This window comes from Bombus huntii, chromosome 3 (genome assembly GCF_024542735.1).
Source record: "Bombus huntii isolate Logan2020A chromosome 3, iyBomHunt1.1, whole genome shotgun sequence".
NCBI lineage: Eukaryota > Metazoa > Arthropoda > Insecta > Hymenoptera > Apidae > Bombus > Bombus huntii.
The window spans coordinates 1676855-1702063 of record NC_066240.1 but is presented as its reverse complement, the minus strand read 5'-3'; the positions used below and the strand labels follow the sequence as shown (position 1 = coordinate 1702063).

Sequence of the window (25209 nt, the reverse complement as noted above, 5' to 3'; positions counted from 1 at the left end):
CCAGATAGACAGAGATGAGTAGAGTGTCTCCGTCTCTCTCTCTCTCTCTCTCTCTCTCTGAGATATTCACAGCATGTTACGCTTGTGAAAAAATGAGAATACTCACGTCACTGTTCTGGTTGTTCTACAATACTGAGCTGGACCACGCGGCCATGTGTGGAAGTTGTTCTATCCTAGTATACATAAGAACCTATTTAGTTCTATCATAAACGAGCCATAATCGATATGGTGTCACGCTACAAAAGCCTATTTCATTGTACGGTTCTACTTTTCTATCTGAGATAGATAATAGCAATAATTAAATATAGTTCCTTCTATAATATTTATTTATTTTATATATTTTTTATTAGTTTATCATATATTATATCTGCTTCCGAATATGCTTCAAATTGTACCGTGTTTGGTCTCATTTTATTTTATTTAGAAAAATATAACAAATATGTTAGTAAAAGTTTCATTCATTACTATGGTTGATCGTTCGGGATTGATTGGCGTTTACACGTGACATACTTTTATATAATATAATGTATATGAACAATATATATATGTATTAAATGGTTTCTAAAGATATATTTCTTACTATTTACACTGTCCTTTTTAATTAAGATATAATATTATTGTTCTAAAATGATTAAAACGAATCAAATAATCAGCTTTTTTGCGAAAACTTACAAAACTTTTACTAACAAACTTTCTTACACTTTTGTAAGTAAAATAACACCAAATACGATATAAAGTGTATTATAACTAGTTCATAATCTTATATTATTTAAACAATGAAAATATATATATAATATAATGAAGAAAGTGTTATCAAATGATGGCGTTATAATCAACAAATTCTATTAGTTGCTGCTTTTCAAAAATTCGAAATAATATAACATTTTGAATTTTATATTATTATTGAAAAATGTTAAGCTTCACATTGTTATGTAATAGAAAATAAGTTACGGGAAATTATTTCTTAAATATGAAATTTATAAATAAAGTATGGTATAATCGCTAAATACATATAGCATTTGATATATCATTATTCATTTGAAATATTCGCCTACTACTTACAACATAAATGTCAATAAGTATATATAGATATATTAAATATTTTTGTCGAATTATTGACATTTTTACCTATTTTCTTCTTCACTGTATTATTAAGGTATTACCTTTATATTGATTTAAAATGTAATGTGATTGATAAAATTTTATATTTGTTTCTATGACTCGAAAAATCTTGACAATTCCATGAGAATGATGTCTGGATTTCCGTTTTCTGATAGTTGCCCGCTAAAGTATACATATACACGTGAGTAGCGGTAGCACTCATTGAAGTGATGATCCTTGGATATGATCATTGGATAATCTAGTACATTTTTCTTTTAATAAGGTAGGTTATGAATTCGAAATTAACTTTATATTTATAAATGTATATGATTATAATATTTAAAGAAACACACTTTATTTAAAAAACGATGTTAATTATGATCCATATATATTTCGCAATAATATAAGTGTTACGTCCTGTGAACCAAACGTATGTTTTAATCCATCCTTCGACAGCTGTTTTTTTAACATATTTACTCGCACCCGCAATAATCTCAAAGAACCAAACAGAGCAGATCTCTAATTTTATAGGATATTGTATATGCTAACTTTGACTTCAGCACTTGGCCGCATGGAGCAGCACTAGTTCGGGAACAATCAGGTCTATTAGTGTGAGCATTCTCATTTCCTCTCTGACAGCAGTTCCGCCAGTATGATCGATAACCGCGCTTTCTTCAATCTTCATAAATGACATTATATGATTATCATGATTATTATTACTTATTACATAATATAATAGGATTGTATTGTTATTTTACGTATCCATAGATATAACACAAGCTTAAAAATAAAAATAACATTAAATCTGTAAGTTACAATTTATTAAATATGATATACATTTACGTATATTACTTACTATAAACATTTTGACACATTTTCCTTCACAATTTCCCCTAAGTTATAATTAAATTATTGCAATGTATGGTGGCCATAATATTATTTCATAAATACACATATTTACACGTGACCACTACTATTGCTGGGACAAAGATGTGGTTTTTACACCAATAATAAAGTAATGAGATTGTTATTTTATTTAATGGTGAAATTAATCGTCAGTCTTTTACTTTATATTCAATGAAAAACCACATATATAGTACATTAGGAAAAATATGATCTAATGGTATAATGTCACCTTGATTCCGCAAATATTGTTGTCCTAACAATGTTTTTACATAAAAGAAATACAATGTGACTTTGAAAAATTCGAATCTATCAAAAATTGATGGTTTACAAATGCGTAAAGTAACACAATTCTATATTGTACTATACACAAATGTACAGAATATTCTTGGTCACCTTCCTGAACATAACAATGTTTCTTTGCACCTGTTGAAACTACCCCATTGAACTTCTCAGTGGCTAAATTTACTACAACAACATAGTTGTTGGATTTTCCATGAAGTTCTTAAAAGCTGTTAACCACTGTGCGCCTACTGCACCGTCTACGGTACGGTGATCACAACTGGCAGTGACAGACATAAATTGGGTGGTTGTAAATCTAAAAAAAATAAGTCACTAAAGAATAAAATGTAAAATATTATGTAAAAAAAGAGCTGGAGAAAAACACTTACCCTTTTTCATTTTTGGCGGGTATTAACCTGGTTTCAGTTGTGCCTACAGCTAAAATGATTGACTGAGGAGGGTTTATGATGGCAGAAAAATTTTTAATACCAAACATTCCTAAATTTGACAAAGTGATAGTTCCTCCTTGGAACTCTTGCGGCTGCAATTTTCCTTCTCTCGCTTTTGTAGCTAATTCTTTTACATCCTTACTAATCTGAACTATACCCTTTGTGTCTGCACCAAAAACTATTGGTGTAATTAGGCCACTTTCTGTACTGACTGCTACATTTACGTCAACATTATTGTATCTAAAAAAAAAAAAAAAAAAAAAGGAGGGGGGAAAGAAAGAGGAAATTTAATCCATATGATTATAATTCCTGCTACTAATAGCAATTATTTATTACAACATATTACTTACTGTCTAATAACTTCTCCCAACCATGCACTGTTACCTTCAGGTACTTTTTTACAAGCCATAGCCATTCCCTTGATAATGATATCATTTACACTAAGCTTTATTTTTTCTTTTTCTAACATCTTGTTAAATTGTTCTCGCATTTCGAGTGCGGCGTCCATTTTTACATCTATTGATAAATAATAATGTGGAATTGTTTGTTTGCTTTCCAGTAAACGCTTTGCAATTATTGCGCGGATACTGGATACTGGAACATCCATCCCTTCTGTTGTAGCTGTTGTTGTTGCTACTGTAGGATGAGCAGCCATAGCTGGTGCACCTACTAAATCTTTGGATGTTATGGATCCATATAGTCCTGAACCTCTTAAACCCTTTAAGAAAGTAATAGAATTATTTAAAATTTTTTAATTTTATATGACCTAAAACTTACCTCCAAAGCAAGGCCTTTTTCAGTTGCAAGTCTTTTAGCCAATGGGCTAATATATATTCTCTCTCCTGATGCAGTAGGCAGTGGTTTTGGGGCAGAAGGTGCTGCAGGTGCTGGTGGCGTTACAGGGGATGGTGGGGGAGTAGATGGTGGAGAAGTAGATGGCGTAGGAACACTTGATGTAAGGGTAGCTGATGCAGTAGTTGCTGGAGTATCGTCTTTAAAATCTTTGAAGGCAGCTACAGAACTTTCATCAGGGACAATTATACAAACTAATTTGCCTATAGCGACATTTTTTGTTCCTGCAGCTACTATAATTTTTGCCAGATAGCCTTCTTCTGGTGTTTCAAAACCCATCGTAGCTTTATCAGTTTCAATTTCAGCAAGTAGATCACCTTCATTCAACTTGTCACCTAAAATGATGATACAACACCAACAATTGTTAATGAGTTTATTATACACATGAATTATTTACATTACCTTCCTTTTTGTGCCAATTGACAATTGTGCCTGTTTCCATAGTAGGTGATAACGCAGGAAGCTGCACTTTGACATGATCTGGATAATCTGCATAATACCTTAACTGTTGTTTCCACGGAGTTACCGTAAAACGTAAGGTGTTATGAATTTGAATCCTAAGTATCAAATAAAAATGAATAAATTATTCTAAAAGAATGTGTAAAATTTTCCTTGAAATGTAAAAATACAAATCTATGCTATTAAGTATCCCGAATGAATAAGAGACTAATGCAAATCAAATATAATAAAATTGTCCTAAAATAGAGAAAAGCAAAAGAGGATTATGAAATCATTTGCATTTATGGCTTTGATTATCCTCATCAATAACAGGTGGAAATAATGCCATACTTGAAAACTTTTAAGTAGAATTGGAAGATAGAATGACTTTAAAATAACCTTAATCATAACCAATGAGGTAAATTTTAATCAGAGGACGACAAAACTTAGAACAATAAGTTAAGATGGTAATAACGGAAAATGAAATACCTTTGTACATATTTTCTGTGAAGACATCGTATGATCACAGATCTTACGGTATTCGTCCGCACAGAACTTCGTAGTATTGCGTTTGCCAATTCATTACGTAGGCCCGTTGTCGTTCGTATCATATCTCGGATGATTCGTGGATCTTTTACTACCGGTTTTAGTAGAAAGTGGCAAGAAATTCGACGTTACTGATCTCTTATTTGAACACTCGGACAATGAACGTGTTCCGAGCGTGTCAATGATGTAGGGGTTATCGTTAAGCACAACCAGAGACAGACGATGCAAATACCAAATTAGAGGTCGTTTGCAAGGTCACGTGGCTACAGATTTAAAGGTAGTTTTCACAAGCAGAAGATCATTTTTCGCAAATTATAGAATATGGAAAAAAAGTAAGAATAAAATAAGACGCAAGACATACCGTTTCCTTGTTGGAAACAAAATGAAAATTTATGTCAAGGTTTTCTGGCTTATAACCAACCGTGTTATTAACAAAATAGGACGGGTGTTCTGATTCGTTAACTAGTATAGTCTGATTTGTGTTTATTTCAGCGCTACGACATTGGTGGCGATTAGAAGAACTTGACGTTTTTGTACTTCTATTTTTCTTTCATACTTCTTTTCATTCATTTCAATTATAATAATAATTTGTGTAAAAAGAAAACGTATAAAGAATTGGAAATTAAACTGCAAAGAGATTGTTTTCTGAAATGAAGAGACGAGGTGTCAGCAAAATGGCGAAGATAAATGAATTTGATATCGTAGATCAAAATGCACAATCGAAAGTCGGAAAATTTACATTTTGGAATGGAGATGTTTACGACGGAGAATATAAAATAAATTATGATCGATTACTTTTGCTTAAGCAAGGTAACATTTTGTGAGATATTGCCCACTTTTGAAACTCTGTCAATTGAATTGCTTGCGTAGGAAGAGGAACATATACTACTGATAATTTTGATACCTATCACGGAGAATGGGACGATGATACGTTTTCTAATGCCGATATTCATATTAAGTAATAAAGTCTATTTCATGATCTATAATTAAATAAAATCACATACAATTTACTTAAGGTATAATAACGACGCTCAGTATCGAGGTAGAATAGATCCGAACGGAACGATGGTCGGTTTAGGAACATACATATTTCCCGATGGGTCCTCGATCGAAGCTATATGGCACAATAATATACCATCTACAAATATTATTTACAGAGAACCTCTTGGATTTGCGTGGGTAGTCGAAGATATATCAGTAGATGTAAAAAGTATTTTTTTTAAATCAAACATATCTATAAATTGAAGACTATAGGCCGAAAACATGATAAGTGATTTAAAAATTAGTTTCATCAAAAATATCGATCGGCATAATATTAGATATATCTTTGATTGTTTAAAAAATTTCATAGATTTATCTACTTAGCTTTTACGAAGCTTATATTTTTGTGCCTAAAGACTTATTCCTTTCTTTTCTAACTACCTTACAATGATTTACCTGTAAGTATATGACGTCAAAAAATTGACAAAAATGCATTTTTCATCTTTTCCATGTAGCTGTCCGATTCTCTATCATAAAAGATTGAAAAAAATGTCGAATTCGAAAATTATTATAAAAGATTCGGATTTGGATTAAAAAATTTCATATGTTGCAGTCCATCACGTTTTCCGCCGGAAACCATTTCTGGAACGATATATTGTCTGATGATAGTACCATGTGTTCTTCCAAATCTTTCGATCAAAGTGAATTGAATTAACCTGCTTAATCGAAGAAATTTGATTTCTCAGTTCTCTTTGTACATCGAAGGAACTGAGTATCGGCTTATAGGCGATTTAAACAGAGGATTTTGGTTTAAACTAAACACAGTTTTCTGTTGCTCCTTCATAAACTTTTCATACTCCCTCCTGTCTTTCATGGATGCCCAACACCTGTGCACCCGATGTATAATCAATATTTGTTTCTAATAAATTGTAATTCAATTAATCTTGGTTGAATATGGTTCTTACTTCCAAATTAGTAGAGAAGCGAGTCCGAGGCATACTGTTCCGATGATGATTACAGATGGGATGACTGCTCCGTGTACCAGAGTGTGACATTGCTAAATGTATCGATGTAGATTTAGAAAAACAGGTATAACAATAATGAGTAACGTGGGTTTTATGCATTTATGGGGAATTTGAAAGTGCAAAACTACACGGAATACACATAATATGCAGAAATATTGGATCACCCCATAAGTAATGCGGTATGATCACAGGTTTATAAAATTTGAATAGAAAACTTAATTGAACAGGATAAAGAATTATACAATATACGGGAAAATTCAACACTTATTAAATGCTAACAGATCACTTTTTATTTTCATCTAGTATAAAAGAATCCACGACTGTTTTACTTATGGGATGACTTAACATATGTATACGTGCAAAATATCCTAAATATAATACTCTCTATATTTAATAGGTAAAACGATTTCATACTTAAAATAATTATGTTCACAAAAATATAAATTTGCAAAGAGTACCCGCAGTAATATTTACAAATATGGATATATACCTTGTTACCAATTTTTAAGGTGACAACATTATTTTTCTGAAATTCGTATACATAATGAATGAAACAGGTCGTTCTCTCCATTACTGTTTTCACGAAACAGTGGTGTCCGTTTCCTAAAATAAATATTATGTTGGCTCGTTGACGTCATCATATTATTTACTTACGCTCTTTCAATTTACCTATGTCAACGGATTCCACTCTTTCAATGTTGTAAGTGATAATATTCGTTTGACAAAATTCGTTTGCCTTTTTCGGATCCTCGACAGTGGCGTTAACGCAACGATCATAAAGAACGCACAGGCCACTGCCACCAGTGCTTATCGTTGATTCGCAATAAGTACCTCGATAATAGAAGCCGTCTGCTGCGGTAACGTTGCATCTGAACAACATTCGACATGTTTACAAAGAATGCAATAATTTAATACGAATTTGTAATATTGCAACGGAACAAGATCTTTTCGCAAATAAAAAATACGAACCGACATTCTCCACAGTCGCAGTATCCGTGACCAGCGCAAATTTCTTGACTTCCTGGTGCGATACAGAGTTCATTGGTTGATGGACACTGACAAGCGTTCCCTTCCCATCCTTCTATACATTGGCAAACACCACAATTGCAAGTACCCTTATTCGAGCATTCAATTCCATCCATCTATAAAAAGAAGATTAATTCCATCTTTAATCCTTTCAATGAAACGACAGGATTAGTTTTGGCCAAACAGAGTATGTTAGATATGATGTTAGATCTATCCCTGTAAGTGCATTTGACGATCAATTGGAAATAGTATATCTGTTAAACAGTATTTTGCAAAAGTATATGAAGAATAGTTCTCTTTAAATTTCATTAAATATATAATATAGAAAATACGATATAATAATAGAATAAATCGTCTGTTGAAAGTGCTACAAATTTTCCGAACAAACTGTATAATTCGAGTATAGTATAATATGTAAATAATATGTAATATGTAAGTAATCCAGAATCACCTTGTCACACGCAGAGCATTCACAAAATTCTCCTTTGTATCCATCATCGCAGAAACACTCTCCGCAAACACAGTCACCTCTCTCGGAACAAATTTTCGTTGAGTTGCCTCGGATACACTGCTGTACGTTATTTGACAGTGAACTTTCATCACAATCACATGTTTCACCTGCGAGTTTTATCAATATTAAACAATTCCATTGCGAAGGAGAAATCAAAGCTTCTTACCGGACCAACCAGAGTCGCATTTGCATAAACCGCATTCATACGTTCCGTGCTGACAATAAGAACTTTCGGTATCTTTGCAATTACAACCACACAGAAGCTCAACATCGATTATTATATTTGACAGTTGAGAAGCCAGTTCATCCTCGATCACAACCCTTTGTCTCTGACAAAAATATAAAGTTATGTTCTCATATAAACCACTATGCCGTGGGACTGAATTCGCGAAGTAAATAAAGTCAAGGATGCGTGTCTGTGTCTCAAAACAAGAATATGGTTGAAAAATCAAAAATAAAAAAATTGCACTGAAAGCTTCATTTTCAATCCATAAACAACATGCGTATAGATGATGTAAGTTTTATACGAGTTAATATTTATAGTTTACACGTACCCATAGGTCTTTATCCCTTGGACATTCTTTGTAAGACAGTACAACCTTGAAATCGTACATCTGTCCCTCCTTTATGTCATCGCATTCCAAAGTGTTCCACTCCGAAACGTTTCCCTCGCCGCAGTTGGAAAAATACTCCATTATCAGCGGACTGGAAGAATTGTCGCGTAAGATCAATTTCGAGGTAATCCGATGATAAGCATTCTCAATGATATCCAGAATGTTCGAGCTGTCGCTGGTCAAAGTCGCGACCGTTGCTTTTTCTCTCAGCAACTTGACGATCTCTTCGTATTCATTACGACGCTCTTCCGTCACGGCGAATATTACATTGATCTTATATTCCTGCAATAGTCTTGACAATTCTGCCAGCGAGGAATAGTCGAATTGTGCGGCTAGAGAGTATTGTCCACGTTCGTCAAGATGACATTTGAAGTCCTGGCGCTTTACAGCACCACCTAACTGATTACGATACGAAGATACCCGTATGAGATATCTTAAAATTTCGATAATAACATAGAAGAGGGATAATAACATCACCGATCTCATTAACTCTGATATGCATATGTTATCATAGTGAAATTACTTAGAATATTGACCTTAACGATACTTGGTTAATCACGAATTGATTTTATACATATCGAGGTGAATCAAGACAGTGAGACGTGCCCTTTTCTATGTATGTAACTACTGAAATCTCGGTTTATTAAATGATAACTTTTTCTTACCTTTCCATCGCCAGCGGTATGTAAGTGTCCATCGGTGGCCACTAAAATAATTTTTCGTGCCTGACGTGCCCAATTAATTTCATTGGTACAAACTATCGCCTGCACGAGTCCATCCAACGCTCCTTCCAAGTTGTCAACATTTCCAGTAACCTGGCTATTATTTACCTGAAATTCAATCCATTTAATCCGTTCTGAGTTTAACTTTCTTTCAGATAATCTCGTACTTCTGTAATGAATCGCTGAATGTCACCAGTTAACTTTAGGTGATGCCAATAAGAATAAATAGGAGAGCATTCAGTGTGCTCGCTCTTGCAAGGATTCTCCTCATGCCCTGGGAAGATATATGGCATCACAGGTTTGTCAGCGTAGCTACCGAAGCCTAGACGAAAGTTATTGGTGATGCTGCCAAACGTTTGACTCATATTCCATCCTAATCTGATCAAAGTTTCCTTGTCGTCCCTCATCGACCATGTTAAGTCCATTAGATAATACAAGTCTAGTGGATAATTTCTGAATCATTTTAAATCGTTAGATTTAATGAATTTTTCATTGATACATTATCAACACCTATCAACATCTTCGTAACAAAAATAATTTTATACTGAGTAAATTGAAGTTACGTTTTGCAAGTTCAGGCTTGTTCACGTTGTTCGCGTTATTTCGGAAATGGGTTATCTGTTAAACGAACGTACTTGGCCAGCCGATAACGAATGGGAATTGTTATCTCGGAATGAGGTGGAATCATCACTTTTATTCGTTGCGGCCGCAATTGTATCGGTATTCGTTCCGGTTCCATATCCTGAAAATTCGAATCCTTGATAAACTTTATCGTCCCTGGAGAACTCGTACGAATTTCCTGTGGTAGGCAACCGAATTGTTTCAATTTTTCCGGTGAGTTGCATCGCGGCCTTCCAATTGTTGAATTCGAATAAGACTGAAAGTATATGTAAAAGAGAGAGAGAGAGAGAGAGAGAATTTAAAGCATACAACTGAAATTTCGTGTCTGAATGAAATAACTTCACTGATCCAATCGAAGAAGTATCTTGGGACATTTACCGAATCACTACACCAAGCACAAGAAGGGCCGGCTTGCAGGCAATTTTCACAAGTCTTCGCTGAAATGCACAATCTTAAAATTTTTCCTTCTAGAGTATTACATTCCCTCCATACGCAGCACAAGAAAATTACGAACAACAACTTGCAGATTCTCATCTTTATGACCGACGACAGAATACGAAATTGAAGTTAACATCTAGCAAAAATTCACGGTCTTTATCTGCGTCTTTCTGCGAAGAAATTGTCGGTTCATATTCACTAGAATATACTTCTATCTCTTTCGTTATTTTCGCGATGATGGAAGCGATATGTTGGAGGTAACTCACGTAATCGGCACAACTAGAGTCTCAATGTAACTTATTTGCACTGTGATAACAAAATACGGCGTCAGCGAACAGAAGAAAGAAGGCGGAATTACGTCGATCAGATAGCGTTTCGTAGTAATAGTAGCTTCATTTTATCTTGCAGATAAATCTGTGCCGATTTTTCGCGATCAACGACGGGTACCGTAAGATCAACCAATATTGATTTATTGATCCCGTGGTTTTTCCTTTTGATGTAATTTATTATAGCACTCGTAATGAACTACTGCCGAAGGATGAATATCTTTGTGACGCAAACATGTATGACTGGATGTAGGATAAGGTTGACATCGAGAGTGTTACTATTTCGCTGTAGACACATACAGCTCTAGTTGTAAGCTAACGTAATCTAGTGTGTCATTACATGTGTTTGATAGACGATATCGATGCTCCTATTTGCAAGCTGCACCCAACGATTAGGAGAAAATATTTGACAAAATTGAGTAGCTGCAATCCATTTTGTTCAATGACCTACTAATATAGGAATTATAATTAATTCCTAAAGAATAGCTAAACTTGTTCCTCGTTTCATCCGAAAAGAAAGCCGTTCATTCCGCAGCGAATCGAAATTCCGCCACAAGCAGCTTATATAACGTCTACGTTATTTTTTTTATTTTAATTTATTCGCATTCACTGGTTATTTTTTCAAGGTGTCGAAATCACTGTAAAAGAAGCAAGAAGAAGTTCCGATGTCGACATCAATTTTAAATGAATTTACTTCTGTTTCACTGTTTGTACACGTTTACTATTCGTAGCAAATAGTACGTGGAAACTGTGTATGGAAAAATTAGTTTATCTGAATTATGATACGATAAGCGTGCTGCTGCGGGTATATTATTATCCTTAGAACCGAGGTCAGAGGAAGAATTGTGAATAATAATAATGAAATAAATAAAATAATGAAAATTTATTTATCATTGTATTTTTCTTCATCAATATTACGTCGATCAGATAGCGTTTCGTAGTAATAATAGGGCATAAACATAAAACGTGTAATTATTCTGTATCTTTAGAAAATATTTCCAGGTATTGAGATAAATATATCGAGTATAAAAATGTGTGTCGTGTAAGTTGCACGATTGCAATGCGATGTTGCTGCAATGACACGGTTACTGAAAGCAATAAAAAACCACCATCATGTATACCGTTCCACTCATGAAACCATTGCGTTATCAATTATTGATATTGATAATAATAAATTGGTTTTCCAAATGGTACATTTGACTTTTTTCAATTCATTATAACTTTTGTCAAGAACTGAATTCTAAGAGTAATATCCAACAGTGAATTGTATGTTTGCGAAGGTCGTGAAACTTTAGTGAAAGTCGGTCATTTTGCATTTTATATTCTTTCATGCCTCTTTGCATCTATTTGGGTACAAGGATTTTTGAGTAATTGGGTTGCTAAATTAAAAACGAACGAATTATCCAATTTGTAGAATTGTTTAAACATTTGATATTCATAAATAACGCTGAAGAGTGGAAAATGTGATTTTATTATAATGTTCGTTTATAAAACAATCATTTGTATATCAGGGCGGACATATGGCACTCTGTTTTTAAAACGATAGCGTTCATACGATACATTAGTTGCGTTGGTTCGATAAGTTTTATCTCGAAAATCGGTAGTTTAAATAGGCCAATGCGTAAGTACAATTGATACAATTTTTCCAACTTTATTTTTTCTATTTGTCATCTGTAAACTGTTTCGTAATAACAGTCGACAGATTTATTACACGCGATTGATAAATATACTTGTTTGTTCTTTTAGCCGAATTATCAATAAAAAAATCTCAGGCTATTACAAATGTTCATTATACCGTACAAAGTAAATTATAAAAATTATACCTGTGTCGTATCTATCAATTTTTCTTATCTAACATTTATTAGCATTAAAATTGTAAACTTGTAATCTTAGATTTATAACCTTATTATCGTACTATGAAATTTTATTATTGTACGAAACACTAAAGCGATCCTTAACAACATATATATATATATATATATATATATATATATATATATATATATATATATATATATATGTATATATATGAAACTCTGTTGATATTGTGCAGTATTTTCCGAAAAACACAATACACTTACAATTATAAATAGAGAAATTCATGAAAGTCTCGGTGTATCTCTTAAAAATCTTCACTTCAATTCACTTCGTTATTCTACAAGACTTGAAGCCGTGTCTTTGGGAAATGGTAATTCTACAACTTTCTCGTTTCGCGAAACTTATTTTAATTTTGTGAAAGAACGACTCGCCTTGGAAACAAGCTATTTTGATTGTACATTAAAACTTGTACAAAATGGGTTTTTCACCGTTGCAATAACATGGTTATTATCTTATATTTATTACAAATGTTCCATGACTTCCACATACGCGTCATTTGTTCTTTCGATATGAAACTTTTTCAGATGACCAAATAATTATGGTTTCCTTTCGGAACTGGAAATACGTCTGGTCAATTGTTGATGAATAACTGTGGTGTCCGGATCTTTGGGCAACATAGTAGGAATAATTTCTTCTTCTTTCTTGGCAGGAGGAGATGATGAGTCTGATGGGTGAATCTTATTTAAAAGTAAACCTCGTACCAGCATGCCCGCACATTCCCACGGAAATGCCCTAAAAATCGCAATATAAATTAGTCTATTAGACGTCAAAGTGACGAAAAAGATATTTTTACTTTTTTTATTTTCTTATTTTTTATCATTTATCTTTTTCTCTTAGCTTTCTCTCATGAAACTTTTTAGCTTCATATTTCTATTGAATTATTTACCATTTCAGAATGAGCAAAATGCAAAGATAACCAGGTACTATAGCAACTTTTTCGTTGCATCGTATAGCGGAGATGATTCGATCCGCCACGTCGTTCGGAGTGAGCCTCGGCAAATATCTAAAAAATGCGGGGACAGATATACGAAATTAAATGTTTTACTAGTACATTTTTATTTATGTATGTGGATACAGGAAAAAAAGATTATACCTTGTTGAAACGTTATCAAACATGCCGGTGCTTCGAATGAAAAATGGGCATACCACTGTGCTATTAATGTTATATCCTTCAGCCTATAAACAAAGAAAGAAAATAATAGCATATTTGTTAAAATTAATTGAAAGAAAGCAATGACATTGATGTAAAAAAACTTACAACTAGCTCCATATGAAGAGCTTCGTCGAATCCAATCGCCGCGAATTTTGAGGTGCAATAACTCACCAAATGTGACACTCCTATATGTCCAGCCATACTTGCAATGCTCACAATATGACCTCTGTTATCTTCTATCATCGAAGGCAAGAACGCCTTTGTTGTCTTGAGAAAGAGAAGAAAAAAATTATTATCATCTCTAATTGCCTTAAATTTATATCTATGCATTCATATGTCTGTTAATATTAAATTGATTTATTACGAAACATTAAAATATCCTAACGCTAAATTGTACGATTGTCTCATTATCTTTAACAGTATGGGTCCCTCTATTTTCTTAGAAGAATAAAAAAGTTTATCTCAATGATAATAAAGTATACGAGTGCCAAATATATTCAGTTACATTTACAGAAACATGCAACGTTTGCTTGTAATTTTACATGCTGCTGACACAAGCAAATATAATTGTAAGACAAACTGTAATTTGTAAATACACTCTGACTACTTTACAGAATGAGCAAAGAGATAGAGAATCCAGCTAATCGAATTGCGAACGTTGGGAGCGGCAGCTTGGAGAACAATAATTGACGGTACTTCTCGGGGATATGGCCGTGACATCGGATATAACAAGAGACTCATTGGCTTGTGCTCTTTACAATGCTGTTAACCTACTTCCTTAGTCGTTAATCTATTTTTCTTCCGTTGTTCTTCCTCTGTTCATCACTTTCGAAAGTAGAACGGTCGGCGCGTAATCCGCGCATAACAAAATTGGGGTATCGAGGCAAGGTTCTTGAGAATCACGTATACGCGGAGTTTATATGTAATTCCTCGTGTCTTATAGAAAGAAGCATTTCGTTATGCCAATGAATCGACGAAATTGTGAAACGTGTGGTAATTCGAAGCGCAAGTACGCGTCGAAATTTTGCAGTCGAGGCTGAAGATGTGATTACATCCGAGGTTTGAAGAAAAGGACTTCGAGATGTCTCGAACAACGCGGTTGACAAACCTTGTCCCTCTGTTATCCTTTCTTTTTTGTCTTATTATTATCAAGCGAACATCAAGATGGATATCCCCATTGGAACGAGCTGATGACGAAACGCGGCTCATAAAATCGGTATTCTTCGAGCGGCCGCGCTATAATTTTCTCCGTGCTCCGAATCGGCTAGCTCTTCTATCGGCCGAACGTTCGTGTAAGTCGATGATGTCTCGACATGGATGGTGTCCCCCTGAACTTTCACTCTGTACCTTGTTACGTCGGCCAATCTCCGGTGATTCGCGAAATCACCGATATTTATATTGCTGGAAAGAAAGAGCTATTCTTAAGACAGTCTATGACGGACAATATCGTCATAACTTTGTCGAAGAAAATGTTTAGGATTCGAAGACATCATCTTCGACGATTATGGTCGAATAGTCGAATGGAACAAGAATGTGATAAACATAATTGCTTTTTCGACAGTGTGTTCGAGAATTACGTCAATGGGAGTTCGCATTGGAGAACTCGATGCTGTCTACGCATTTGGCAAGCATACTCCTCGTGTGTCGCAACTCTGAGACACGAGTATACTGGAACTGCACGGCCGACTGGCTGCATCTATCCGACCGGTTTTCTCACCTGACCCACGGCAATACTTCTAAACGGAGGGAATATCGGGCCTAGGAATGCCTCTCACTCGGGCTTTACGCTGCGAAAGGGAGAATTGTCTTTGAGTTTAAACCGATGGATCTGTTACGAAATCCGATCATACAAAAGCCACATACGAGAAGAGTGAGAAAATTTTGTGAAGTGCCACGTTCGTTTTGAGAGTCGGATCTTCCATAGAAATTAATACAACACGTGCATAGCCTATCAATAAATTAAAAATACCGGTTCCACGTGTATTGCTTTAATTGCTTGGTTAATCATAAATTCGTAGGATAAGCTTCTGCACAGATGAAAACCTCATTATAATTTCGTAATTTCCAACGCTTCTGTTTTATCGCGTGATAAATTACGAGAGGAGAATTGAAATCAAAGATAATAAAGTTAAGATGAAAACATACCCAAAAGTGACTCATTACGTTAACTTCCATTGTTCGAATAATAAGGTTGTCCGGCGTGTCCAAAAGTCTATAGCCATTTCCTATACCTGCATTGTTTATCAGAATGGTTACCTGTAAGGTTTACATATGTAATCAATTGTCATAATTCGATTACTTAACAGGTTATGAAACCGAGTGATTTATGTCATAAAAATATCGCGAAAACGCAGTAATAGCAATTTCGGAATACTTTATTTCCTTTAAATAAAAATTATACAGTACAATAACCATCGCATATTAATGTTCTGGTTAAGAGGCTTTTAAAGATTTTCCAAAGTCTTGGAACTGATGTTTTCAAATTGAATGACATTGCGTTAACGATCTTCAATTATTGCATCGATTAAGCAATTCTCACCTTTCCAACTTCTTTCTTGACTTGCTCTGCTTTCTTGTAAATATCCTCCCGATCGCATAGGTCGCAAACATAACCATAACAGATACCACCTGCGGATTTCACCAGTTTGACAGTCTCCTCGATACCTGAAAATACGAAAGGAATCCCGTTAATAAATTAAATGGGCGACAGTAAACTTTCCATGAGGGCTGTGTTCTCAAAATCAGAAATTCAATGTTACTGATTAAGATGAAAATTGTATCAAAGAATCGTTATAACTAGACTACAGATCTTTATGTATCTATGGGAAATTTGAAGATGATTATATGAAATAACAATAGTACAGTGGAACCTCGATTAGAATATAAGAAAATAGTTAGACAGAGTTGTTCTTTGCAAGGAGGGTCAGAAAACAAGAAGAGAAACTGAAAGAAATTGTTACATTTTTACTCGAAACTTTACATTCTCGTTTCATATTAATATTTATGAAATAGTTCAAACTAAATAATTATTTCTCATTTCTTCATTAATACAAAATTATTCGATTATCGAAAAATTCGAACAGCATTATGGCCAGTTTGAATAATAATTATGGCTCTACTGCACTTTTCAATGTTGTTTATATTAGAATATTTTCAGTAAGACTTTTTACATATTGTCCTGTGTAGTATGGTTCAACTTAAACAATGATAAAATGCGATAAAAGATATAATGTCATCTTAGTAAACAAGCGCTTACATAACTGTACACAAACTACCTGATGCGATTTACAATATCACAACATATTTTGAATGCTCCAATCTTGATGTATAAAAAGTTTTCAGAAAGCTTATGAAGTTCGACTATTTCTCTATCTCCATAACAAGTCATCAGAGCAGACGAGTAAGGTCAACATACACAAGGATACGCTTATCAAGCAGCAGTCCCTCGATTACTGTTTCTTTTCACTTGTTTCATAATATGGTATTTCATGCAAATGAAATCACTTACTACATTCTTTATCCTGGCAAAGCTTACGAAGATTCAGAAGATTTGTAATTGCCGCTATCGCGCGCTGAAATATTCGCTAACAGCGAGAAACTAGGAAATACTAGGTCGCCCGGCAGAACACCTGTTGTCATTGATTAATATCGTGTCTGGGTCTTTCTAGATCCTTTCCAGATTTCAAGATTTAGATAATTCAACTTTATTAATAACTTGTTCGTGATATATGCCACGGTGTAAATTCACAAAATGTAAGTTTAAATAAACTGTGGTGTAAATAATGTCATTAACAGTTAACATTACGAAACTAAAGAGAAAATTCATCTACGCTATCGATCATAAATACTGGGATATCTACTCTGGAAGACTAACCTTTTACATTGTTTAATATCTTACATTTTAAACTGCATATTCGAGTTTATTCCAGAATGGCACTTTTCCATTATGCTTCTCCAGGAAAATATATAACGAATTATTTATGATAAACGTTTCAATATTTCATGAAAGGTAATAATACAATTTATTATTTAGACTAACGTAGCGAGTGAATTAGACTTGGACCACTACAATTTTCAACCAAACGATTAAATAATTAGGAAATAAATGCATTTAGAAACATTCCATTTATGATAAACATCAGCAGATAGCCTAATACTTAGCGTTGACAGTGTAATTTAACTTTCTTTTATTTCTCAATAAGTTTAAAAAATCTGGACATAGCAGTGGATTGTTTGCCTAATCGAAAGAGCAGCTTTTCGCGGGTAGAAAGTCGAAACGCGTGGAGAGGCAGTTGTTTCGCTTCTTGACTAAGTGGTACGCGTGCTCACGTAGAATATGAAAGATAATTGCAACACAAGGAATATCCTGTTTCTAGTTTATATTACATCCCATACGATTGTTCCGTTTTCTCGGCAAAGTCTACCGAATCAAAAATCCGATCGGTTCCCTAGTTATTCGCGGATAGAGATTGAAATCACGTTCGATTGAGCCACGCTCAATGTGATTACAAAACCGCGGCGGTGTCTATTGGAGAAAAGTGGGCACCGATGTAGAAATCATGAGCGGGTGAACGAATCCAAAGGAACAGCCAAGAGAACCTGTACGGGAGAATACCGTAGTGGTAGCATAAAATTTCATATTTTTTCAACAATCAACCAGTTCGCCCAGGCCTTAAGTGTCGCGTTATATTGCTCTTTCTTGTTTCCTCGCGATCTGTTTGATCAACAACTTCAAAGTACAATTCATGATTTCTCATTTTTCGACGTTTATCTTCGCGTTTAAAAGACTGCGCATGTAACGACTGCGGATGCCATTCATTGCAAATGATACTTCGGAAGTATCTACTTAAAAATATTATATTTTTAGATATCGATAAAGCTGAATCGAATCAAATGATAAATATAATCAAAAATATTTGTAAACGAATGCAGTGTTCCAACATCCAAACAAGTAGGACAATTTCTAATTAGTCATACTCAGAGTGTGCAAATACGTTATTACAAGTTTCTTCTGTTCATCAAAAGATAATTTGTTGCCTCAATTTCTTCCATAACTCTGAGGTGGTATTACCAGGTACGTGCGTAAAAATCAATACTAGTTTTATGTTAAAAGCAAATAACATTTAGTCACTAATAAAACTTACTTTAAAATGCAAATAACGCCACAGTTAGAGTTACTTCTACGACTACGACTAACTATGCTACAATAGTCACGATTACTTGCACGCGCATCGCCAAATCGTCGTGCATGTAGATCTCACGACGCTCAATGCTTCACTTTTCTTGTACCCTGATCTGAGCGTGTATTTATGGCGTGGGCAGAGGTACGCCTGGCTTTCTTGCCTTTAGACGCGGTGACATCACCTTTTTACCCGAACGTGCAGAGATCGCGCATGTAATTCTTCACGTGTAGATTGCACTTGACCGCTTGACCGCTTGACCGATCTGCGTGTTTAGTCTGCGCGTACAAAAAAATTCATTTGAGTTGCTGATGGAGCAACCCCATCCAATGTATTGCATGAAAACCATGTAGTGTTGTTGGGATAAGTAACATGTTATACTGTATGATGTATTATATATTATAAGATGTATGGTAAATATTATATAATAACATGATTATTTTCCAAGTTATTCCATTTATTTATAATGCAATTTTCAAATAGAATCGAAGCAAGATTTCTCTATCGTAATTTTTATTAAATAATTCAATCGTTTGTTAATCTGTAAGTCATGTAAAAGACACTACAACCGAACTTATTTATTTCAGGTATAGTTTACTTCAGGTATTAGCTGAAGTATTCGTCACCTAGGTTTTAAGAAAAGAAGGCGAAGACACGGAGGATTATGATTCACATTGGTTCACTCAAGATCTATGAAATTTTATGGAGACAGTGAACGATGAAAATCAGCCGAAGATACGTCACATCATTGATTCGAGATCATTAACACGGCCGAATTTCAAAAGGTTGTTCCGTATTCTGTAGTCATCGTCAGAATATAATAATGTTAAGTATGATTATTGCACAAGAGAATTTTCGTTCTGTCATTTTGTATTGAATTGCTTGTATTAATTTTTAAAATCGGATGTTTAGATTTGTTATTTATCGAGATTTATATATGCGATATTCTTCGGATTATCCATTTATTTATAAGTTCTCATATTATGAAAATTTTTCCCTAATTTTTATATATTTTCCATTTGTAAGCTAATCCTTCTAAGATCGAATACTTGTAGTTTGTGAGTATAATTATTTTTTGATTAATTACCAATAATAGAAATACATGTCTGATGTTTACCTAAAGAAACAATAAAACACTAAAATGTGAGCCCAGTTTTACCGGAAATAAATATGTTAAATTAAAAATTATAAAGAATTATCACGCGCATATACGAATGGAAACAAGAAATTTTGTGCTATTACTTATAATTTTCATTCAATTCAACTTAACATGGCACAATTAACAAGTAATTATTAATTATAATAATAAAGGATAATTAAGAAGAATAATTGAGGCTGGGAACTAAAAACCTAATAATATAATAAGTGTCGTGATAATTCACGTGCATAAGTATTGTTTATTTTAACGCTTATCGTGTAAATAATTGTTATACATTGTCGATTAATAGTTGCTTATGCCGGAAGCAAGAAAAATAGGTAATAGCGCTGTATATAGATTTTATAAGGCCAACACGATCACGAATTTAATTTCTGCAACTTTGAAATGTAGAATTTAATTTGGATGGCTTCGTGGAAAATAGAAAGTGTTTCACATCGAGAGCTCTGGAACGTATCTTATCATAATTGTAATCTCGTTTTAAACGAGATAGGAACTCGTAACTCGGATGACTCAATCCTTTTCAGTTCCCAAACTTCACATAAGTAAGTAAATCATTACATAAGCAAAAAAATGTTCTGTATTCTGAATGTTTCTAATCATGATTCCACAAATAATGTAACGAGGGTAACATCTGATTAGCGAATGTATACCAAGGTTACCTAATATATACTATATATTTTGCCCTTAATTATTGTAATTTAGATTTCACACCACAATGATTATTCTCTCAGGTTGTCCAGTTTCTTTTCCAAGTTAGGACTTATTCACAGTATCCATCGCTACAGCCAAACTTTTTAAACTTTTAACTATTTTAAGAACGAACAGATAAAAAAATTAAAAAAGAACAAAGAAATAAAAAGCATGGAGCTAATAGTAAAAAGACATAAAGTAAAAATGAGTAAAAAAGAGTAAGAAGGGAGTCGTGTCTACTGTGTAAAAATTCAACAATGAATAAATCATAGTCATCATAATCGGAAAGACAAATGGGAAGGACAAAACTGATAGTTCTCCACGATTTTTATATTCCAACCGGGATGAAAGCAAGGACGTAACGTGACGTTTGGAAATTAAGCACCGTGTGTTCGGTTCGATTGATTCGCGTTAGAAGTCCAGGCACGCTTCGAACGACCTTGAAATTTAGATGATCATCAAGAGACGAGCGTGGTTCGTGTAATGCGCGACTATAATTATCTCGTCGACATCAAGAAGGCGGCCTTCGTATTCTAGTCAAGGCCTAAACACTTGGTGGATAGTTCGTTCGTGGATCGAACACTTTCGATTTCGATGACCCGAAACGACCACGTTTCGTTTAATTGTCATGAAAGATATATAGGTAGACACGAATATATAGATCTCTTGAAACCTTTTCGTATATTGTTTCAAATCCGTTAAGAAATTTATGAAAAATAAGATAATAGAAAAAGTGCTTGATGAAAATTCTTGAAAAACATCATCGTTTTATACGAGAATAACTATACAAAACAAATGTTTGCTTCTTTCAGGCGAGGATGATTGGTGCCCTTTAGGATTATTGCATTTATGAATTTTAAAGATGCGATAAGATCGTAATTCATTGACAAATTTCAAATGCAACATACAAAAAAGCGAGACGAATCGTATATAATATCGTATTAAAGGTTATTGATGGTTGAGAATTAGATTATGAATATACGACTGCCTACGACCCTCGAAGAATATATTATCAAGAATCTACGTTATGTTAAGATTGCATAATAGACGTTGTTAAGGAAGCAGTTATGTCACGTTAAGTTAGTCTCATGCTTGCCGGTGATAGCTCGTTGAAATCTGTGTCTTAAACGGATTGGTGTAGTTAGATAGTTTTCTGTTTTATGTCACTGTCTATTTCTAGCATCGCTACGCGATCTGTCTCATCGCCAGGTATTTGTTTGAGAATTTATTTTTCCAATTTGAAATTCCAGTAATAATCCCTGTCCCCGCTGAAACTGTTCTCAATTAATTCAACCTTAAAATTCGATAATCACAAAAACAGCTTAATTCTCTAATCAAATTTATTAATTTCGAAACGGGTACTTACCAGCCTTATTAACGTCCCAGATGACAACGATGGCGCCCAGATTAGCTAGCCTGAGAGTGACAAGCCTTCCCAAGACGCCACCACCCCCAGTCACCAAAGCAATCTCTCCAGCTATACTCTTCATCTTATACTTCTCCGGGATAAATAATCTGATGGTATTCTTGATGATGAATCCTACCGTGAGGATCAGGAAACCGATCACGTTTGCGACGTCGGCGAGAAGAGACATGATCGACACCTTTTTTTTTTTTTTTTTGGCCAAATGTTTCAACTGTTTGGACTTGCTTCAACGTTTTATATATACGCAACTCTTCTATGATTCGAAGACGTCGAACGATCAGGATGTCATAGCTTGTCGCAGTTCGAAGAATGTATTAATTGCCAGCAGAAAAACCGTTGCTGGAACTACGGCTAAAAACTGGATAATGCCGGAGTAAACACCGTATCTAATGCTCTGGATTTGTCTGGAAAACATAATTATTACCACTATGAAATAACAAATTAAGGACTTAAGGTTGGTCGTACGAGCGAGATCAATAATATATAACGATATATTATATTTATCGAATATTGTATTTTTTTCTGTCATTATGCGATTCGTTATATTTGATGATTACCGAACATATAAAAAGGATTCTAAACGAACAAATAGTTAATAACGTAATACGAATATTCCGATGAATGTACACAATTTCGTGTTCTAATCGATCGAGGAATGAAAAATAAATGTAAAGAAATGATATTTGCAAGTTCATCGACCAGCTTCGTTAGCTACTCTAGTGGTATAGAAACTAGTTTACGCTTTCTCCAAAATTTCGTATCACTTTCTTTTTATTCTCTTAGGAAATAGGACGTCCGAAGACGAGAATAATAGCGCAAAGATTTGGGACGTTACCTGAACTTTGTTCTTTTTAACGAAATTAATACTTCGTTTCCTTGAACGTTTCAGAACAGAATATTTCCGTTCGCTTTCCTATTACGCTATACAACTTACAATACCAACGCAATTCACGATTTTTCCGGTAGTTGATGTTACGACGAACCACGAATATCCAGCATCGATTCACTTTCTAATGAGACGCGAAATTCACTTTCGATTTTCAGCCATGTATTCCACTCACGGAAAGCTCGTAATTTTTCGGTTACTTTCAGCTACAAAACCATCACGAATAAAATGATTTTTTTGTGTGTACGAAATGAAACGGATGAAAACGAAGATTAAAGGGTTATAACTGTTACCCGAATTCGTTTCGTGGTATAGTATCTATGTACTTGTTCGAATCGATGAAAGAGAAACAACATAACACGTATTACGTATAAACATTACAAGCATAAATCTTAAAAATCAGGAAACAGAACAAAAAGTACTTTTTAACTTGTCGAAAATAAATCTTAAATTTTTCGCGCGTAATATTAATTATGTAATACGTTATTATTTTCTCGCTGTTACTCGATACATATATCACTTGATATTATTCGACATTCTTGCACGTTATTTATGACAATATTTTACGTCTACAAAATTAAACGACCATGTTCTAATTTATACAAAATTAAATGGTAATGTTCTAACTAATATAAAAAGCTACATTGATGATTTAAACCATCAGCGAATTTCTGTGTCGCGTTTCGTGTGTCAGAACACAGCATCAACGAGGTACAACGAAACCATAATAATAATCGTGCACACGAAGCTTTTTATGTCGATCTAATTTCCTTCAATTATTCGATCTAGTTTACAACTGAATGATACTTCGATAGTTACATCGGGCATTCTCGATCATCGTTTTTTGAAAAATTTAATAAATTAAAAGCGAATTTCGAGCTACATTAAAAATACACAAATGGTGTTTATTATCAGATATCGCGGGAAGAAAAGAGACGAAGAAGACAAAATAACAACGACACTGACACTTTTCGAAGGATCTAGCGAAACTCGATTCGAGAAATCGGAGGGCTACTTTCAAAACTGTTCGCTTGCGAGAAACTATCGAGTATCGTTAATACATGAATTCAATTTGCGGTCGTTGTAAGCTGTAAGTCTTCCTTATCGTTACGCCTCGATATTTATAGAGTTCTTATACCAAGAAATTCCTCGTGACTTGTGATATATCTTAACGAATAAATGAAGATAAAAATGAAAAGAGATATTCCTCGATTCAGACGATTCCTCTTGTAAAATTTATAAAATATACACGATCGATTAACAATGTGTAGATTAGATAAAAAGGATCTTACTATCGGAACGTGGATCTCTTCTGGCGTTGCGGAGTCATTCGCGTTCGCAAACGAAAACAGGCGAAACACGGGTGAAACGAGGAGGGAACGTGCCAGTAAGGTACGAAAGTACGTACCTATGCGAAAGTCGCCCACTGAACGAGAGATACTCGTCTCACCGGCACTACGGTCGTCGGTCTACTGAATAAAACGGTGGCTTCGGTACGCCTTTACCCCCTCGACGATCTCCAGCAGCAGACTGCGAGCATCAGCCGAGATACATAAGTAACAAGCATTAATATAAGCGTGGTAATTGCACGTGCATCAATCAATTATCTTTTGTGTGTTATCTTTCTTTCCTTTGGGCGTTTAGATCGGTTGTCGTTGATCTAGAACGGATTTTTTAACACAATGAATATTTCTTAATAGAATGACGATATATTATAAGTATAATTATAAATTATTATTTATTTATACAATAATTGGTATAGTGACCATTTTGTTACGTAGACCGTATGGTGAATCCCAAATAAATAGAAAAAAAGATATACATAGGTTTAAGGTAGACTTTTGCAAAATATTTCAATGTAAAATTTACTACTGTACTTTGTAAATTCATTGGTAAATAAGGTGCACAGATGTAAGAGGCAATGATTTTACTTGTTACTCCGGTTTCTCCTTCGTTCCTTCGTCACGAAAACCCGTTATCCTCATCCAAATCGCTTCCTTTA

The 25209-nt window shown here is 34.3% G+C and overlaps 4 protein-coding genes and 1 long non-coding RNA gene across 14 annotated transcripts; 2 read left to right on the top strand and 3 right to left on the bottom strand.

Annotated features, from left to right (window-relative positions):
- Positions 1-106: 106 nt before the first annotated feature.
- On the top strand, positions 107-2376 carry LOC126863939 (uncharacterized). Its single transcript, XR_007689010.1, has 2 exons — positions 107-1384; positions 1662-2376. It is a non-coding gene; the product is annotated as an uncharacterized LOC126863939 (long non-coding RNA).
- Positions 1906-4790, bottom strand: LOC126863928 (dihydrolipoyllysine-residue acetyltransferase component of pyruvate dehydrogenase complex, mitochondrial). The gene is made up of 6 exons (XM_050614667.1): positions 4515-4790; positions 3990-4144; positions 3513-3922; positions 3086-3453; positions 2676-2975; positions 1906-2602 (listed from the first exon to the last, which is right to left on the bottom strand). The coding sequence occupies exons 1-6, from the start codon at positions 4634-4636 to the stop codon at positions 2473-2475; spliced, it is 1485 nt and encodes a 494-aa protein (XP_050470624.1). The 5' UTR covers positions 4637-4790; the 3' UTR covers positions 1906-2472.
- On the top strand, positions 4719-6267 carry LOC126863936 (uncharacterized). The gene is made up of 5 exons (XM_050614688.1): positions 4719-4848; positions 5064-5381; positions 5442-5529; positions 5588-5774; positions 6166-6267. Exons 2-5 carry the CDS (start codon positions 5222-5224, stop codon positions 6265-6267), a joined length of 537 nt encoding a protein of 178 aa, XP_050470645.1. The 5' UTR covers positions 4719-4848; positions 5064-5221.
- Positions 5520-11130, bottom strand: LOC126863922 (integrin beta-nu-like). 8 transcript variants are annotated; one of them, XR_007689006.1, is made up of 13 exons: positions 10450-11129; positions 10086-10327; positions 9618-9903; positions 9394-9558; positions 8669-9127; positions 8281-8443; positions 8055-8221; positions 7547-7719; positions 7247-7446; positions 7068-7180; positions 6518-6609; positions 6009-6439; positions 5520-5709 (listed from the first exon to the last, which is right to left on the bottom strand). XR_007689006.1 is itself a non-coding variant. In XM_050614645.1 (13 exons), exons 1-12 carry the CDS (start codon positions 10603-10605, stop codon positions 6295-6297), a joined length of 2361 nt encoding a protein of 786 aa, XP_050470602.1. In that variant the 5' UTR covers positions 10606-11129; the 3' UTR covers positions 5520-6194; positions 6269-6294. The 8 variants fall into 8 exon arrangements, 7 of the variants coding, with proteins under 7 accessions (XP_050470602.1, XP_050470601.1, XP_050470600.1 ...); XM_050614645.1 differs by having other exon boundaries at positions 5520-6194; positions 6269-6439; XM_050614644.1 differs by having other exon boundaries at positions 5520-6194; positions 6273-6439.
- A 1153-nt stretch (positions 11131-12283) lies between these two features.
- Positions 12284-24776, bottom strand: LOC126863933 (estradiol 17-beta-dehydrogenase 11-like). Of its 3 annotated transcripts, none has more exons than XM_050614678.1 (8): positions 24616-24776; positions 22262-22725; positions 16406-16530; positions 16012-16122; positions 13972-14133; positions 13807-13889; positions 13600-13716; positions 12284-13445 (listed from the first exon to the last, which is right to left on the bottom strand). In XM_050614678.1, exons 2-8 carry the CDS (start codon positions 22488-22490, stop codon positions 13250-13252), a joined length of 1023 nt encoding a protein of 340 aa, XP_050470635.1. In that variant the 5' UTR covers positions 22491-22725; positions 24616-24776; the 3' UTR covers positions 12284-13249. The 3 variants fall into 3 exon arrangements, with proteins under 3 accessions (XP_050470635.1, XP_050470634.1, XP_050470636.1); XM_050614677.1 differs by having other exon boundaries at positions 24500-24706; XM_050614679.1 differs by lacking the exon at positions 24616-24776 and adding an exon at positions 23157-23311.
- Between the last annotated feature and the right edge of the window lie 433 nt (positions 24777-25209).

Excerpts from the sequence above, each read along its gene's own strand:
- LOC126863922 (XM_050614642.1), bottom strand. The coding sequence starts at position 10,605 with ATGAGAATCTGCAAGTTGTTGTTCGTAATTTTCTTGTGCTGCGTATGG. Across the intron at positions 8,222-8,280 it reads ATGCGACTCTGGTTGGTCCG|GTGAAACATGTGATTGTGAT; the intron begins GTAAGAAGCTTT and ends TAAAACTCGCAG. Across the intron at positions 7,181-7,246 it reads AGTGGAATCCGTTGACATAG|GAAACGGACACCACTGTTTC; the intron begins GTAAATTGAAAG and ends TATTTATTTTAG.
- LOC126863933 (XM_050614678.1), bottom strand. The coding sequence starts at position 22,490 with ATGTCTCTTCTCGCCGACGTCGCAAACGTGATCGGTTTCCTGATCCTC. Across the intron at positions 16,123-16,405 it reads TCAAGAAAGAAGTTGGAAAG|GTAACCATTCTGATAAACAA; the intron begins GTGAGAATTGCT and ends TAAACCTTACAG. Across the intron at positions 13,446-13,599 it reads ATTTTGCTCATTCTGAAATG|GGCATTTCCGTGGGAATGTG; the intron begins GTAAATAATTCA and ends TGCGATTTTTAG.
- LOC126863936 (XM_050614688.1), top strand. The coding sequence starts at position 5,222 with ATGAAGAGACGAGGTGTCAGCAAAATGGCGAAGATAAATGAATTTGAT. Across the intron at positions 5,530-5,587 it reads AATGCCGATATTCATATTAA|GTATAATAACGACGCTCAGT; the intron begins GTAATAAAGTCT and ends AATTTACTTAAG. Across the intron at positions 5,775-6,165 it reads TCGAAGATATATCAGTAGAT|TCCATCACGTTTTCCGCCGG; the intron begins GTAAAAAGTATT and ends CATATGTTGCAG.
- LOC126863928 (XM_050614667.1), bottom strand. The coding sequence starts at position 4,636 with ATGATACGAACGACAACGGGCCTACGTAATGAATTGGCAAACGCAATA. Across the intron at positions 4,145-4,514 it reads CACAGAAAATATGTACAAAG|GATTCAAATTCATAACACCT; the intron begins GTATTTCATTTT and ends TTTGATACTTAG. Across the intron at positions 3,454-3,512 it reads AAAAAGGCCTTGCTTTGGAG|GGTTTAAGAGGTTCAGGACT; the intron begins GTAAGTTTTAGG and ends ACTTTCTTAAAG.